General features: G+C 40.2%; 1 protein-coding gene across 1 annotated transcript in view; it reads left to right on the top strand.

Moving 5' to 3' along the window:
- LOC137880129 (protocadherin-15-like) overlaps positions 1-19,109 on the top strand; it is a 200,535-nt gene that overhangs the window by 118,261 nt on the left and 63,165 nt on the right. Inside the window, exons 15-20 of the mRNA XM_068721280.1 lie at positions 1,364-1,513; positions 3,057-3,250; positions 4,061-4,193; positions 4,571-4,650; positions 10,608-10,701; positions 15,087-15,215. Of these exons, the coding sequence (XP_068577381.1) occupies positions 1,364-1,513; positions 3,057-3,250; positions 4,061-4,193; positions 4,571-4,650; positions 10,608-10,701; positions 15,087-15,215 (780 nt within the window). The remainder of the gene's footprint in view (positions 1-1,363; positions 1,514-3,056; positions 3,251-4,060; positions 4,194-4,570; positions 4,651-10,607; positions 10,702-15,086; positions 15,216-19,109) is intronic.

Genomic DNA, 19,109 nt, shown 5'->3' with positions numbered 1-19,109 from the left:
ATTATGATAACGTCCGTGATATTTTTGCCCACAATAATCGTGAAAATGTAATACTGGTACATACATAGTGTATATATAGAGTTCGATCCAGCTTGCACACGAGATTCATCAATCATATTTTTATAGAGCAAATGCTACACAAGCTAATAAGATGAACTAACTTGTTGTCTACTCAGCATGGGTTTTAGCTGAATTGTGGCATGGTATTTTGAGTTAATAATCTTAATTGGCTATATTATCAGATATGACATGTGAATACAATGCTTTCTGAGTTCTTGCTAAAAGCTTGTTAATACAGTGTTTATAAGATAACGGCATAGAGGCTTTAAATGTTGTGCTTTGGCTTTCTGAATATGGTGTTATTTCAGTCATTGAGAGAAATTTGTTATGAATGCTAGCATCAAATCAATTGTATAATTATTCAGCGTATCCTGGACTGAAGGGAGAGAGAGCACACAGATCCAATTAAGATAAATATCAGCCTTCAAAGATTGTTAGGTTTTGTGTCATATCTTACTGTTTGTGTGTGTGAGAGACAGGAAGAGAGGGAAGAGGAGGCAGGCTTGACATTTGACATTTGTTATGTGTATGTGAGTGTTTGTGCAGGGACGTGTCAGCATGTGTATAAGTATGGAGTGTCTATACATACAGTTGTGATGACTCAGTGAATCCAAATCTGTTTTCTCTCTTGGCTCCCAAAAAGTGTCTGGCATCTCTCTCCTGGGGCTGGCTGGAGAACAGAGACACTGTTTGATGGGAGGGAAAGTAGCTGCTGTCGTGTATGATATCATGTGTTTCTGTACAACACCTTCACCGTGAATGTGTAGCTGCCACTGAAGGCACCCTCCTGATGTACAGCATAACCGGCAAGACGCGTAATTTCCATTTCAGCGTTAAGTGCAAATGTTTGTGGAAAAGCCATTTCCCCAACAGAAACATGTATTTTTTGCTGCTGCCACAGTTGTTGTTCCTACACTTCATTTGTTGTTCAACTTAGTCCATTTTCTTTCTCCCCGCCAAGTCCTTGAGATCAGAGCTGGCAAAGACAAATGAACATGCAGTTTGCTCAGTTTGCAAACTGTCCGTTAGGCAGGCTTTATACTGTAGGAGCTCTCTCTTCTCATCTCTTTAAAAGGCACTTCCAATCAAAGGGTTTGGAAAATAAACATATGCCAAGGCAAAGTGTAAGTGACTTAATGGCACAGGTAGAAACAAGGTGCAGTTTGACTCATTGTCGTATCAAAGCAAAACAGTCCTGAAGGAATAAGCCTGAAAAAAGAATCAACTCTTTGTAATTTATTTCAACGGACGGACTTTGTTTACTTGTCGCTACAATATGTATTTTTCTTTCTCGTGTTTACAGATGGTGGCATCAGACGGCGTCCAGCAGAGTATCCCAGTAACTGTCAACATCCTGGTCATTGATGCCAATGACAACACGCCCACGTTTGCCGAGGTCTCCTACAGCGTTGAGGTCTTCACAAACATGCAGCCTGGGGAAACGGTACTACAGGTAATCAATCCAACAATCGTTTTCTCGCCTTTCTTCTCTTGCTCTGCCATTTCTGCTTTTCGCCTCCGCCTTTGTCCCAGTCCCGGCATAGGATCTCTCACACACACACATTCTTTCATTCTTAAAGTTAATAACTACAACGATCTGAGGCCCAATTACAGTTCCCTTGGTCTCATCTGCAGTCATGACAGGCAAGTCAGAGAGACCGTTTCTCTCCATCCACAACGCACAGGCATGGGAAACCTTTTACCCTGCAGAACAGCTGCTGTCATGACTGACGTGAATTAATTTTGGTAGGCATCAAAGAAGTCCATTTATCAATCTTTCCCATTGCATTAAAAGGATTTTTTTAAAAGCAGGATTTTGTATAATTTGATGCATGTTATGTATTAGGAACATTGTTTGTTTGATTTCATTAGAACACCGGCTTTAAAGGTCTGATCTTATCTTTGCATATTCACATTCTAAAACCAACTAAAGCAAGCTTTCATGCACATGCACAGGACACGTATACGAATATGCGAAGGCACATAGACACGTATATGCACACACAGTCGTCAAAATGTTAATCCATAACCCCATTCTGCGATATCTATTAATGTGGAGCGCGATCATTTCATTGTCTCTTGTTTAGTAGTTGGAGCATGATCTTTTCGTCCTTCAGTCGATCTGTCCTCTCGGCACAGCCTCTCCAAAAATAATGTCAGAGCCTGAAAAGGTCAAGTTTGATCTGTCTTCAAAATCAGCCGTTTCGCCCTGCCTGAAATGAGGCCAGGGGTCACACAGTGTCTGGTATGACCGCTTAACCGATTTTTATAAGCAGTTTATGAGAGCTGCAGGCCCCCGGAGAATGCTGCTGCTTATTTGATGCTACAGCTTTTACTCCAACGTCAGGAGCATGAAAAAGGAGGTCTGGGCAGCTTGGATTAAAGTTTCAAGGCCTTAAATATAAGAAGCCAACTACACCAGGGTTCATAATTACAAGCAGCGGGATGCCCTAAATAATGGCCGTGAATGAAATTGTGGCTGCTTAATTCATTTCATAACAGACTGTGCAAGAAATTATATATATATATATATATATTTATAATAGGCTTTCTTCATCTTTAGCAGATGTATTTATACATCTTTGTAATTCATCTCATATGAAAGGTAGCATGAAATTACTTCCATCCAATATAAACTTTAAACTGTAATCACAAGGAGGGAGGATATTGCAACCCGCTGAAAAACAGTGGTCAGATTGCAAGTCAGTAGTGTGTATACTTTCAGCTAAATGCCAACCAATTGTTCCTATCTTCACAAGAAACAAAGGTCATGTTTCTATTAGTTGATGATAGGGCACCAAAATGGATTCTATTATGAGCTGGCAACTTGACTAAAGTCAGTCACAACCCCCTACTGAGAAATATTTACTGCTTGACTGGTTCAGTAAGCATGTAGCTATCAGCTGTGCAGGACTCCACCTGCAAAACTACAAAGTATGGATAGAAGTAACAACATATTGTAATGTGTATCTCCATCTTTCTCTCCATTCATCCAGTTAACAGCAGCAGATGCTGATGAGGGACTGAATGGTCTGGTGACCTATGAGATACTGGCTGGTGCCCAGGGACATTTCATCATTACTAATCGCACTGGACGCATCACTGTGGCGCCTGGTGTCACTTTAACTGTGGGACGATCTTACGCACTCACTGTCAGGGCCTCTGACAATGCGCCAGAGACCCAGAGAAGGTATTTTACAGTAGTTTTCTTCTGATGTGTGATTTCTTTGAAAACTGAAAAATAAATTATCCATCAATAGAATGAAGGGGTCTTCTTTCAGTGTGATGTGCAGTTCATTACTTTTTTTTTTTATAAAAAAGCAGATTTCTTCTAGTTCTTCAGAACTCACATCCTCAGGGTTGCAGAGGAGCTACCAGCATGTGTTGTTTACAAGTCTTATTTAATTCAATACATGTTCATAGTAATGCACAAGATTCTGGGTGACATGGAAAGTTTTCTCTGGGCTGAATTATAAAGAAATAACATTTCTGACAAGCTGTTGTGATTTTAAAAACAGATGGTCTTGCTTAATCTAACACAAAACAGACAAACTCAAAGTGTGAGACATTGTGGTTGAGGGCCTCTTTGATTTCACCAAGTAACACAACACATTTAAACTGGCCAGGATTAAAACAAGCTACAACAGGCTACAGGTTGACATAACGGCACAATATACTTCACAGAATGGTTACTGCACTTCATCAGATCATCTACAATGAATGTACCTTCATTGTAGATGATCAGTTTGAACAAAAGATGTCTTACACAATGAATGAGTAAACAATGAACACAGTCAGCCCCATTTGCATGTGCACAACTGAGAACAAGCCAAACCACAAAATCATGAATGCAAGGCCTGTTTTGTGTTTGATATCCTACTTAAAATGAATGAAACCAAAACTTGTTGAGTTTGCTTCTGTTCTGCAATCCAAATGATATATGATGAAAATGTTTTACTAGGTTGTAAAGTGGGCTGGTGTGTGCTTTTCTTTCTACCAGGAGCTCCATCACTACAGTGTACATTGAGGTTTTGCCTCCCAACAACCAGAGCCCCCCACGCTTCCCTCTGCTCACCTACAACCTGGAAGTCAGCGAGGCCATGAGGATAGGAGCTATTCTGCTCAATCTGCAGGTGAGTCGCTAACCAACAATACCCCCCCCCCCCCCCCCCCCCCACACACACACACACACACACACACACACACACCCCACACACACACACACACACACACACACACACACACACACACACACACACACACACACGGCACATGCAGATAAGAAAATGTGGAATTCAATGAGGCATTCAGTATGATGCTACTGTTTAATGACATATTTAATACATTAAGGTATATTGTAGTTTCAGGCAGCATTTCACTCTCCAGCGTACAATATGCTCACTTTCACTCCAGTCCAGCATCTTTGTTGCTCAGCTGTCATATCTCATAGCCCTCAACTTTAATGGGAATATTTTATCTTAAAGATCCTGCTTTCCCTTTCCTTCCCCAGGCCACGGACAGAGAAAACGACCCGATCACATACCGCATTGTGAGTGGGGATTCCCAGAAGGTCTTTAACCTCTCTGAAACGTAAGTCCAGATATTTTTCAAGCACATACGAGCCCTAGAAGGTATTCTCACCAAGGCCCACTTGAAATTGAAGAATGGTTAAGTATTTATATGGATGTCTGCATATGTTTCCTCCAAGGTCTCTTGTTTCCTTTAAAAAGGTCAACAACATGCACGTTACTGTAGGTGAACTGGAGACTGTGAATAGTTTCTTGGTGTGAATGTGTTTGTCTCTATATGTTATTCCCCACTCCTCTCCCAATGCATGTTGAACAGGATAGTTGAATGGAGAATGGATGGACTGCAAAATGTTTTGCTAGATTGCAGGCAAGCTAACGTAACAAACCCCTGGCAAACTATTGCATATATTATTATAGAAAAGTTCTGCAAGGGCACTCTTCAAACCCTGACATCAGTTTGAGAGTTTATTGAGGTTTTTGAGCAATAAGACAAAGCTGTTGTATGCAGTGTTTATTTTATCACACGGACAAGGACAAATCAGCTACAATTGTCTCATGTTGTTCTCTCAGGTGCAAAGGCTATACACAGACAATCAGTAATGATATGTTGTAACACAATGTTGACCGTGTTGGCAATAGAAGAGGCCTTTGAAGCAGAAGAAGTGGGATGTAACCATCATCATTAGCTTCCCTCTGATGATATAGACTGCCAGAGCGAGTGATGGTGGTGGGAAACAGAGTAGAAGGGATTGTGATAGTAGGGAGTAGATGCTGACTTGCCTATTATTGGTTTTGGCTGATTTATTAGCCAATACATGACTTTGTTTTATGAACACTGGCGCTGGCTGCTGGCACCATCAAGAATCCCAATGAACCAAGCTGAAAAGCAAATCACAAATTTGCCTCAAAGGGATTTACAATCTGTGTTGCAGGAAGAAAAAGGGAAAAAAAAACATCAGAAATAGAACAAAGGAGGAGTCCTTCTCCCAGAACAGATAGACAAGCAATGGAAAACGTAGACATAAACAACAATAATAGCAATAACATATGGACAAATATAATATTAGGTTAATAAAGTGCAGATATATGAAGAATACAAATCCAGGAATATTATAATTATAATAATCTCTTTTTTAATGCATTAATTAAGTGTTACATTTACTACATAAGTAAATGTATCTTAGATCTCTTGTTATACGACTGGTTACTATTTGCAAAACACTAATTTTGGCTCCATGGAATGATGAGGTGAAAATGATAAGTTTCTTTCATGTATCATCTGAGTGTCATTATGTAAGCTGAAAGAAAACAATGAGAGACATACATTTTTATAAAAGCGATGGTGATTAGGTCAGAGCTACTAGAAGCTGAACAGCAGAGCTGACTTGTAACTCAGAAGAACTCCGTGGAAAGAAATCACACAGGATAAAACTTTATTTGATAGCAAGTTCTATTCAGGTCTTCTTTCCTCTTTCGCTCCATTCTCAGTTCCATTCTCAGCCATCTGCTGTCTTAGAGAAGACGGGGCATGAAACACCAAATAAATGGAAAAAAAAGGAAATGTACCCCAAATATCTTACCTTGCATATCATAATCAAAATCAGTATATAAAAAACCCACCCCACTAAGGCATTAGTTGGGAGTAAGATAAAGGCATAAACTATTAAAGTGGTCTGTGCTTTTCACCATTAAATAAGCAAGCTAATATGGAGGGAAGAGACGTGGGGAGACTGAAAATGCAGGACCCTGCCAGACACGTTTCTCACTAATTGATTAAAGCCGCTTTTCTCTGCATCCTCAGTCTCCCAACTATGCAAGGACAAGCTGTGTTGCAGCAGTGAGTCCCTGCCTTTTGTTTCCTCTTAATCTGCTCCAGTGTTAAAATTGTTTGTCTTATGGAGGCATGTTTACTTTATGGCTTCATAGTTTTAACGGCAAGCTGAAACTGTGATATGATCAAATAATGGGAGACTGTGATTACTGCCGTTACTGCTGTAATCTCTTCAACCAGAAACGACAGAAATCTTGTTGAGTAGATAAAACTCCTTCAGTGCATTCTCTGTATGGCAGAAATACTACAACCCCATCACAAGCTCTAAGCAACCTAGCACTGTAATAACGTCAGGCTGGTGCTTATTTTGCACATGATGAATCAAAGAATGATTAGCTGGTGTGCTTGATGAGTGTGCAGTATACAGAGCCCTTCTTCACACTCTCATTTTTCAACCCGTCAGAACTCCAATATGCCGCATTTGCTGCATGTTCGGATCCAGGCTACATATGGTGCTGGCTCAATCCAGCTATTATGAATAATGAGCTCTCAAGTCTATAACTTCCTGTAAATGGGGCAGGTCCTCTCGAGGGAAGAGGTATGACTGCTTCAGATTCACTCACCATTTTGGTAGTGAGCAGGGCTCACCCTCAAGTCAGTGGCTCAGTCAGCCACCAGGCGCTATGCAGAGAACATTTAGTAATGACATACTAGCAGGCAGAGGCCAGATCCGGTTCAAACATCATAAACAAGTCTAAAGTATTTCTAATAAAGTCCTAGGTCTGGTGGGTCCACTTAAGACGCATCACATATTCAATACACAGTACTTACAGTAACTTTGAATATTATAGTCAGTGTCAGTTTGGAACAAAACAGATCCAGTGTATACTCAAGTACTGGAAAAGTACCTCCTGATGCCCCACTAAATATACATGTCAGCTGCATCAATATACAAATTGATTGTAGTGTTTCGCAGATATACTGGCAGTGACGTATATGTTAGCCAATAAGTAACAAGAACCGGCCGTATAGAAATGCCAAACTAGGTTTGAGATCATTTAGAAACAGTGTCATCATTACATAAAGCACATAAAAAGTTTATTTTTACACTTAAAATATCTTTCTTTGTCACAATTCCTTGAATAAATTAATAAGGGATCTGTATCAAGGTTGATAATACTATGTTTCTATGTTTAGAAAAAATGCTATCGGCCAATTTATTACTTTTTTTACACTTCAAAATATAAACTTCAGTAACAGCCTCAAATATCCAGTGTCAGTTAGGCTATAATCAGTAGATCTTGCTGCTATTCTTTATTGTTCATGAGAGCATCCTCTTTGAAGCTAAAGCCTTTTTTGTAGCACTTCAAAGTCACAAAAACCTAGAGGCCACGCCAACTTTGATACTTGAGCCATTTTCAGTGCTCTGGTATCCAGTTGGCAGGTGATTGTTCAGTTGGCAGCCGATTTTCTTGCTTCACAGAGTAATTGAAACTGAAATTGAAGAAGAGTACAGGAGAAGGTACACCTTTTACAGCCCTGTGAAACCAAACACTGCACACTCAGTTCTGATTAAATTGACTCAAAACAAGGGTTTTAAATCACACAATTAAAGTACAAATTTACTATGTCACATATTTGTCTTTGATTTCCCCTTGTGGAAAAGCTGAAGTTTATCTTATCATAAAGAAGTATTTCACTGCTGGAAAGATTGTCTTTTCATAAAACAAGGCAGTGTATGAAATAGAAAGGTGCAAATTATTGTTTTTTATTTGGTGGTACATGACCAGAGAAAATTGGCTGTGGTATTCCCTTTTTAGAGAAATGTAGAAAACCTGCATCATCCAGAATGCACTGGGCTTGTTGCTGCCACTGAGAAGACAAAGTATGATACTATTTTCAGTAATTAAACATTACGTTACGCTTTCACTACAAACTGCCAACGTTAAGGTGACGTTAAAAAAAAGGAAGGAAATAAAACACTGTTCCTATTTTATTTACTCAGACGTCTGTTTTGTGGGACGGGCTTTGGTTGATTTTTCCAATTCCTTTTTCGGGATCCAGAAATATATCTTATATATGTGGCTCAAAGCTTGGATGTAACGTTATGCTTGCTTGTACCCCTTACTCTATAAAGTTGGATTCAGCAACTTCATCCAAAAGAAACGGGCCTCTGTGAAACGACTCCACTTGTGTTTCCATCGGCACACATTTATCTCAGCGCACCACGAGTTGTCCCCCACATAGGGCGGCTCTGCACCCCGATCCTCACCGACTGGCAGAGCGAGACTCTTACTTGCACTGTATTTGGGTTCATATAGCCGAACTAGCTCAGAATGTCTGAATCCACCATAACAATATTAAAATGGCAATCTTTGTTATCAACTAAAACATTTTCCTTCTGCCATCGTATTCCAATGGATGTTGTCATTTTGGAGCGGTGAGGGGGCGGGGATTATCAAAAAGTACAATCTGCAGTTCGAACAAACATCCCTGGAGATTACGTGTCTGGTTAATGAGTGGGGGGGTTATTGGGTGCTGGCAACATGGAGGGAAGTTTAGCACTGTTCATTTGCATATACCTCCCACATTCTAATAATAAAAAGCTGTTTCAAAATTGGCAAAGTGTCCCTTTAATCTGTATCTCAGGTATCTGAGGTCATGCCACCTGGCACTACCGTCCTGTACATCAAGTCCAATATCAAGTTGAATTTGCCATTTAGGGATCCAAGCAGAATGAAAGACTGACTTGGTGTGACTCGGATGGATGGCCTCTAACCTGCACCATTGTCGCTCTAACAGTGCTGTTAACAGCACCCTGTCAGTCTGACAACATATTTTCATTTGCAGTGGCTGGGGAGAAGAGGCAGGACGCTATCACACATGATCAGTGAACCTCTCAGACCCAGTCGCTCAAGTGTAGTTCAGCACTGCAGCTGTAGTACGAAGCAAACGCCCTCAGCTTACTAAGTGACATTAATCATTCTAATCATCAGCATCAGGATCATCATCATTCTCATCGTAATTATGACAGCTACGACTGTATATCTTCATTATTACATTCACATCACAGCTCCCTTTACCTTTAGCTTCATTGAGCACACAATGGACTATTTTCTACCAGCATGCTTATGTATAAATAAACATGAGCACAGCAGCCAGTGAAGGATGGTCTGTTGCATATTTATGGTGTTTTTAGAAAGCCGCATTTGCCCTCTTGAACCACCGATCATCAGATGTATTAGATTGAAAGCAATGTGTTCACCTTAACTTGGGGCAAGTGTTTTGAAAAAATAGACAATGTTGATCAAGGTTTCTGTTATTTGCCTTTTGGATTTATAAGATGAGGCTCTACAGTTTGATGGTCATGAGCCAGAGAGGCAGGAAGGAGGCAGCGGTCAGGTTCTGCTTGGACTGTTTGGCCAAAGAAGCCTTAAATTAGAACTGTGAAGGTGCATGGGCACAGCAGGGAATTGCAACAGGCATTAATCTAGCATTGCGTTACGATGCATTCGTCCTTCCTTCCATTTGCGGTTCTGGCAGAGCCTCTCCAGAGTGTGGTAGGGGAATTGTTTTGTTAATGCTGTGTTTGTGTGTGTGTGTGTGTGTGTGTGTGTGTGTGTGTGTGTGTGTGTGTGTGTGTGTGTGTGTGTATATATGCGTTAAGGCTCTTGCACTCACGTGTCTCGTGTGCCTGTGTGTGCAAACAACGATGATTCAGCGTTCTGCTTGGGAATGCATCCACACTTGTGTTTGGCGTGTGCCAAATTCTACCTTGTGAACGAGCAGGAGGGTCGCTGTGCCTGCTGCAGTCATTGGAAAGGAAACATGAATCTTTCTGTCTGTAGTCCATGTGCTGTGGGAGAAAGAGGCAGGCTACAGAGAGAGAAAGACAGAGTGGGAGCATTTAAAAGCCCACCTGCTCTAAGCCAGAAACGTATCCTCCTCGTTCAGCGACCGTGTTTTATAAATCTGTCTAATCTGGAAGTAAATAAACTCCGAAGTGCAGCCCTCTCGATCACTCTCTGTTGGATCAGCGATAAAGAATCAAAAACTTTTGTACAAATCTCTTGAAGTGAATACGCTTTCTTCATATGACACAAACAAGTAATGCAGGACCATGACTACACAGAGCCCTATATTGTGTTTCTTTTTGTGAGATTGTTGTATAAATGTCTAAATGTCTCTAGTTGTCAGTGTGTAATATTAATAATAATACAAGTGTCTTCTCTGACCCCCCTCTACAGGATTGGCCTACTGCTTCTGAGAGAGTCTCTGGACAGAGAGACCACAGATCAGTACCGTCTGATTGTCACAGCCTCTGATGGGAACCCTGGAGGGGTGAGGCACAATCCTCTTTATTAAACTATTAGCCTGAATCCTCGGGGTCTGTGGTCGTCAAACAGTTTGAAAACATTAAGCTCAAATAAGATCTTCACATACAAGTTTATTAGTTCAGAAATGTGGCTTGGTGAACCCAAGTGCTTCATTAGTATGGAAACTGTAGTAGTGCGTTTGAACTCACATACTTAAATACTCTCTGATTTTGTCACAGATTCCTAAAAACGGTAGCATTAAGAGTCAGGTGTCTTTGTGCCAAACCAATACGGTACCAGAATAATAAGGGCGGCCTGTTCTTTTAAGTCTGTGCAGAAATCATAACGTTGTGATTTGGTAATCTGTTGAGTTCCTTTGTGGAATTTCATCATTGATTGATAAAAGCCACTGCTGAATAGAATTGTCTAGGGGGTAGAGTTATTTTTTCTCCGAGCACAGATGTGGTCATCAGAGCTGACATACTGACTATTATTAATTTCCTTTTTTTCAAACTTGAGTGATTCTCACTCGCCAAGTGCTTTGCAATTACTAAGGCAATGGGAAAAACTACCCTGCAATAATTTGAATGTTTTTCACTGTCAAAGACTAAGTTATAACTACGTGAGCTTGCAAAGTATTTTGTACATTCAGAAGTCTGTCTGCTATTACATCTACTTAAAAGTTGACAAAAGTATATTTTGTTGGTGTGTTTTTTAACTACAGCTAGTTTTAGCTATCAAAGCAGTTTTGCTCCACAGATGTTGAACAGTTGTTTTGAACGGCCAAAGGATTGAAACATTGATATAATTTAAATAATTTGTTGAGTTTTTTTTAAGATCAGATAATAATTCTTTAGGCAGAGTGGGTGTATAGTGTTCCCTGAAATGGTTTGAGAATAAGATCAATGCATGGATAGATGCAAAGTAGCGGACAAGCAGCACTAGTGTTAAGCCAATTCTTAAAGTCCTTAAGGAGTACAATGATTTCCTTTAGATATAATTAGCAAATCATTTTACCTGAGTAGTACTAACCATAACTAGTAACCAAGCTTTAATTGTAAAACTGGTTTTCTTTGCTGCCCATACGATGTCATTACGAGTAGTTGTGACTTTTGAGTGTTTACATTCACAGACCTGTCTGTGTAGCTTAGACTAGGGAAACAGCAGACACTACAACTGAAAGTGAATGCAATGCTCGCTGCTCCTTCTCCCACTGAGAGCAGATAATCATATAAACACTCTTAATTTAATTAGACTTCACCTCAGTTGGCTGAGTTTTCACAGCTGTCTCTCTTCCAGGCAGAGGTGAACCGTGGTTTCCTTTTTAAGATGCAGTGTGATAGTAATGAACATTAGCTGATGAGCTGTTACAGGAGTGATGTTGATTGCCCCCCCTCTCACCTGTGCACACACAAACGTTCAGAACTGCAGCTCATTTTCATCTGTTGGCAGACGACGTCTGTCAGTCAAATGGAGCTCTATAAGAAGCATTATTTGCTGCCGCCGTGTCACAGTTTTTGTGAGTGTCTCAGAACTGTAGGAGTGCAAATTGAGACAGACAGAGTGTGCAGAGGAGATGGACAGTGACGGGTCAGAGAGAAAAGAGCAAATAAAAGAAGAGAGTGTAATATGGGGCATCACCTCACAGAATGAGGGAACCACAAGCTGGTGCTCTTTGTTCTAATCGTAATGGACTGATTGTACAAGCAACGCCCTTTGCCTGTATGGTGTGTGTCTGTGTGCGAAACGTCTCATCCACAGACTAAATTACTGGCAGACTTGTGTGGGCTTAATGTCACAGCTAGGCAGAAATGCTGTCAACAGGAAAGAAGTGGAGTGACTGAGATGGGTAAAGGGCTGTGGGAGGTTTGGAGGTGAGGGACTCATTCGGCAAGACAAAGTGCCGCAAGGAAGGCTGGAGACAGGGAAGCGATCAAAATATGCACAGGAGGAGGGCACCGAAAGGAGAGACCGACCGAGAAAAGGAGGGGGGGGAACACCAGGGATTTGCATGTGTAATTAGCACATAACTTTGGTAACCATGGGAACCTGACACAAAGAGAGAGGCAAGCCATCATTTTCCCAGTACTTTTTGAGTATTTTCAAATCTGGACACTAAGGCTGCAGCTGTCGATTATTTTAGTCATGGAGTATTCTAACAATTATTCCATTGATTATTTGAGACTTTTGCTTCATCAACGAGCAATAGTAAATACATAAAAGAGAAAGAGTTTTGAGTATTGCTTTGATTTCATGAAATAATATTATCTGTCAAAAGTAAACCCATTTAGTGCATTTAAGTGCCTTATTACATTAAGGTTTGAATTTTCCCCTCGTGAAGTCAATCTAAACCGTCAAAAATTGCACGCAAACTTTTTGTCATTTGTTGAATTTGAAGTCTTACATCAACTAGTGCATGGAAGAATTTGTGCTAATCTGCATGGCCAATTCAAAATTTGTATTCTCAACAGTGCAAGCGGAAATCATTACCATCAAGGAGACTCCGATCCCAAAAGGGAGGACAGATGAAGCTGTTTCTCTTGCCCTCAAAGAAGGGATTACATAACAGCCCGATCATATCAGTGTCTGCAACACGGCTTCTGGCCAGGGTTGTCACTTGAAAGGCAAAAGCACCATCAGCCACCTCTAGATCTTTCAGACAGTGAGGACAGAAGACGAGACATCACAGAGCTCCATCTAATTTATGTTAAATAAATAATAGCAGCTCATTAATCACACTCCTGGTCAGAGAGGTAGGCTTTTTTGGCTTTGATAACAACACCCACGCCAGGATGGACACGCTAATTGGCTTCGGGTCCTCTGTGAAATTGAAAATAAGTAGATCCCATCACCATACTGATGGTGAGCTGCGTCCTCTTGTTTCCTGGTAGTGAAAGAGAGGCATGAAGTGTGATGGTTTTCAGCATGGGTTGCCATGTCAAGTGGTTTGTGAAAGGTCTGATTATGTACGTCTCAGAAGCTAGAACAAAGAAAACAACAATGGTGGAAGAATTCCCTACAGACAGTGTGATGAAGGTGACATTAACTAGGTCATTTCATTTGTGCTATTGCTTCTCGGTGTTTTAACTGTAAGGGTAACTTCAAACAGCTGTCTTATGGGAACTATTTTCTCTTGCACAAGGCCAACTCCTCCTTCCATCCTTCCTCCCCCAATGGAGACCATTTATGCCATTGTTTGCATGTAGTTTCTTCTCAGTGCACTGAACGTTTATAGATTACACAGATTCAGCCATTTTTCTATGTTGATTTATAGGAGTGCAATAGGTGTGTCATTGTTTGAAGGTTACCAGCAGATGCCGGGGGGAATTTGTTTTGCCCAATCAGCTTTGAGATCAAACAAACCCAGCACATTTTACATGACAAACACAAGCATGATTTAATTCACCGTAAACATGATTAAAATATAGTCTATGACATCCTCCAATGCCAAAATGTGTTGAGTATTCTGCATCCTCCAGAGGAAGGAAGATGTGATGGATCTAATCTGATGTTTCTATACCCCAGATACTGGCTCCCCCAATCTTACAACCTTTTACAGTTTGCTCTTAATAACTACCACCAAAGCATCTGCCCCACCAGGAATGTAGAAGGTCAATACACCCAGGATTAGTACACCATATTTCTCTGCAAACAAAGCATTAGTGTCGGCGTTCAAATTGCACTCCTTATTACTTATAGTATGTAAGTTGTATTGATGGTTGTATTATTCACTTTTACAGGGGTTGTGACACTGTCGATGTTGATGTCAGTAATTTGACATTCATTTATATTCTGTGTGTCAACAAGATGAAGAGCCTCTTTGCAGCTCGGTGAGTTTGTACTGGATGGGATAAGCATTGTGCAAATTAAAGATTTTGAGAAGATGCTCCTGTGAATGAAACGTCAGGGGATGACCAAAGTTGTTCGATTCATCCTCTTGAACTTGGATTGTCTGTGCAAAATTTCATGGTAATCCATCAAATAATTGTCAAGATTGTATCTGATCTGATTCACTTCTGGTGAAACAAAAGCTTTATCATCTGCAGAACAATGTACCGCCGTAGTAATGGCTGACCAACTCATTGGCAGAAAGTGTCAACAGCAGGAATGACCATGTCCCTATTGATAGCCTAGTTGTCTCTAGTGTTTGTACTGTTATAGTATACATTTTCTGTTACAACATATAGTTGATTTAGTCATCGCTTTTGCCTGTGGACTTCAGGCGGAAAAGCTGCTACAATAGTGACAGCTGATGGGGATCTGAGTAAAATATTGCATAAACCAGCGCCTAGTAAATCTGCCTGTACGGTAGATGAAATGAACAGACATATTTAAAAGTAATACTATAAAAAGGAACACTGAATAACATTGGTCTTTATTGTGCTCTTTGTTCATTTATTTTTTCTTTAGACATCCACTACTACTGTGAACATAGTCGTCACCGATGTCAACGATAATGACCCTGAGTTTGACCTGACCATACCCACAAATTATACTGTCCAAGAAGAAAAGGCCAATTTGTTTGTCGGACAAGTCAGGGTAAGTTTGATGTCTTGTTGTTCTTTTGAGACAAAAAAAAAAAAAGCTGCTGTCTCACCAACATCCACATATCCTTTATATTTTTAGCCATCTACAGTAAATACTACATGGTCTTTTCACTGTTGTACGCCCACATGTCGTTCCTCATAAATTGTACTGAGTCACGACTGTGCCTCAGTTCTCGTTGTTGTTGTCCATTAAAAAATTACCTGACATTTTCCAACATGGCCAATTTTGTTGGACAGATTTGTCAACCGGAGCTGCATCTCTGTTGACTGGCTTGGTTCAGCACCAGTGAGCTGCCAGACTTTTGTAATTACTGTTGTAGATTAATTGGGCTGATGTTTGTCAGTGAATTATTCATGAAAAAATGACAGAAGACATCCTCTGCACATACAGTACAGGCTTACATTGGCCGATAAGGCAATACAATCCAGGGGTCTTGTTTTTTTATGGCATCTGTTTCTCTTCTCTGTCAAACATAATAGCGCACCCAAATCCCCAAAGTTCTTCTCCCAAGTCACTGTTTTGAAACATAGTTTTAAAGCTCAATACAGCTCAGAGTAAAGTTTCAAAACAGTCGACCAAGCAACATTTTGGAGGATTTGCTGGAGGGTTTAGGCGATAATACAAAATCAGTAATTGTTAAAGAGTTTGTTCTAAGTTTGGAAGTTATCGTAGCAACTGTTCTTTGATGCAGGTTCACAATATCAGAAACATTGAATAATCATTGTCCACAGTGAGATAATTAATGATTTAGTTTAATGAAAATGGAATGTAATTAGTTTGATAATGTGCAATAAAATGTGTTATTCTTCAGTGAGTTGACATATCAATGCATTTTGGACACATAGCACTATCTGTATCTCTGTATCTCCAAAATATCTTCATCTTCATTTTAGGTAGATACCAAAGTGTTTTAAACCTTCGAAACGTTTAAGTATGCATGTGATCACTTCACAAGCTCACATTTTGATGAGATTGTTATGCTCTTTCAATTCCTTGTCATGTCCTTGTAATTGCTTATGCAAACAATACATTTGTTTTTTCAAATGTATTACTTTCAGGATATATACTTTTAACATTAGGCATCCCATTACATTTTTCAGGAGGTAATAAAATAGACCACGAGAAAACGTTGCAAGTTTATGAACTGTGAAATAAGACAAAAGGACATGTAATGGAAGCTTGGTGTTTGAATGAGGTAAAGCTCCCAAGTATTTTCCTCACAAATGCAGCCAACAGCTAGATTAGAGTTTAGCCTGCCCCACTGTCTCTCTCTCTCTCTCTCTCTCTCTCTCTCTCTCTCTCTCTCTCTCTCTCTCTCTCTCTCTCTCTCTCTTTTTCTTTCTTTTGCTGCCTTGAGCTGAGACAGTGCTTTTCTGACTGAAAGAAAAGTACATTAAAGTACTTAGCACAACACAATCCTGCTTTCTATGCACATGCACATAGAGAGGCTACAATGTTGCCGGTTGTAGATGATCAAGAAAGGATGATTTTTAGTTGATGCAACACTTTTTCATAAAATCTCAAGTAAAACAAAGGTAACATATTGTAGACAAACATTAGTGAATATAATGATCCACCAATAGATTAGATAATATGACAATACCATGAGTTGGACATGTCGTTTACACCTTTTTGTCATGAGACATTCTGCTGATGGTTGACTGTGGACACTTTTCCTTTGTCTGAATTTTTATGCTGCGTTTAGGCAAAATCTTGCAATACCGTAAGATTCAGCCTTAGTGCCATTAAATTACAACCTGCTACTGTTGCCTGTTTCTTGTAAATCCTTCTTCCGGGTTTGTCCCCTTCGCTAAATCCTTTCATGGTGGAGAGACATTTTCCTAATTTTTCATGGCAAGAGTACATACTTTAAGAGATCATTCTCATAACAGTATTTGAGGAGATCATGCCCGTCAGGATGAGGCTTCAAAACAAGATAAGACTTGGGCTGTAACATACATAACACCATTTTTAAGTGTTTTTGTAATAGGCTGGGAAGTGTCAGTGTACAGTATGTGTGTGTATATGTAGTTGCAGGCAAGGTGCCAGGTAATTTACTAAACAAAGGCTCTTGGGTTAATGAATTACCCCATTTCAGCAGTAAAGACATGTGGCCTTAAGATTCAAATTGCCAGTAACTGTGTAATGTATATCAAAATTCAAATTTTTTAAGTCTCGTTTAGCCTCATTAAGTCACCCACAATAGAGTGCACCTCACATATTTCTGTCCGAACCCGAGCCGACTCCGAAAGCGAAGTAGCCAAGCCTAACCCTACAGACAGCAGTTAATGTGAGCTGAAGCACTGAGTTTGTGTTACTGGGGTGCGTTCGTAATTCATCACTCCGAGTGCTGGAGCGCACTCTGGCACAAACTGGACCGTCTGCGCAGTAGATGCGTGATGAACAACTGAAATCACACATTCACACAGAATGTAGGTCAATCATTTAATTTATTTTGAAACTATTTTCACAAAAAGAACTTCAAGCACCATGTCAAGTAGACTGAACCCGATCCGAACATCATTTGTAAACAATTGTCTAGGTCGGGTATCCACACTCTAATCCACAAGGTGCACAGGTAGTCAAGAGGGATAGACTATAGAAAGATAGTCTTCTTAATTTAGCACACTCTACAATCCAAGGTTGCACACAGAAAGAAAACAAGTTGTTGAATTTCAGATCTGTCTAGTTTGTACACTGGATGACACACACTGTGATGTGCCATAGACAAAATGGGAAAAGCTAAAATTAGTGGAGCCATAGGATCGTCACTTAAAGCACACCACTTCAGTATTTTTCTGTTTCATCATCCGGCCAGTTAGGCTTACAATGCTGTAACTGCTAGCTTTCCAAGTGTCTGAATAACATTGTGTGATGTGGAGGTTTGTCAACATTTGTTCCTAGCAGCACGGTAGCCGACTGACTTTCATATGACGCACTAGGTAAAAGTCAAGTGGCTGATGAGATGCCGACTGCTTGAATTAAGATGCTATTTGTGTCTTTTCAGTTATTTCACATGTAAATGTGATGTGTTACTGTGAACTCAGTGCACCTTTTCCTGTAACACCTTGAATTTCCCTGCAGAGAGGGAATAATAATGCAGTCAACCACGAAGCTTCAGGCAATTGCCAATGGTGAAGATGACTGCAGTGCAAATGCATAATGTTATTAAGTAGCTTAATGCTAAACCTAAAGCGTTGTGGATTACCGTTACAGTAATTGGAAATGGTTCCCACCTGTTCTTACTTTACACACACTCAGACTGGAGACGATTAACTAGGTTATCACAATTGACAGCAATGCTGGTTGTGCTAATAGAGTAATTTGTTCTGTGACTGACAAATCCTAAACCGTACGAGCCCATTCTGTTTGCTCACAGCGGGGAGCCATAATCTGAGCATGCAAATGACCGGAGGACAAATCGATTAGCATTCGTGTCAGACACATCATGGCAGCATCATGTAGAATTGTTGCTAATTGAAAATAATGCCATTTATTTATTATACTAGCAGATTCCCTGATCAAGTGAGTTTTTGCAAGCGTTGATTTGATGCATTTCACTTGGTAAAGGCACATACACTTATCACACCCTTTGGTTTTGTTTTGTGAGGCTGACGGCTTAATTTTATGTTTCAAAAATAATGTGCCCGGGCTGTAGCGAGACATCATTCTGCCTACAGTGTTAGTGGGAAAATATAAAAATGTTTTAGGTTTCAGCATTAATTATCCAAAGCAAGATGAATATGTTGGTTTTGTAAATGCAACGAATGAAAAGACACACTGAACTTTAATATATATTAGAGGGCTGCGTGGGCTGCAGCCACCTGTTCAAGCTGCTTCTTGTGCTGCAATCACCTGCATCTGAAGGATATTCTTCCACTTCCA

This window comes from Cebidichthys violaceus, unplaced genomic scaffold, assembly GCF_023349555.1.
Source record: "Cebidichthys violaceus isolate CVI_PGR_0920_01 unplaced genomic scaffold, fCebVio1.0.p SCAF_10, whole genome shotgun sequence".
NCBI lineage: Eukaryota > Metazoa > Chordata > Actinopteri > Perciformes > Stichaeidae > Cebidichthys > Cebidichthys violaceus.
The sequence above is the reverse complement of the archived record's forward strand: the minus strand, read 5'-3'. Positions and strand labels throughout refer to the sequence as shown.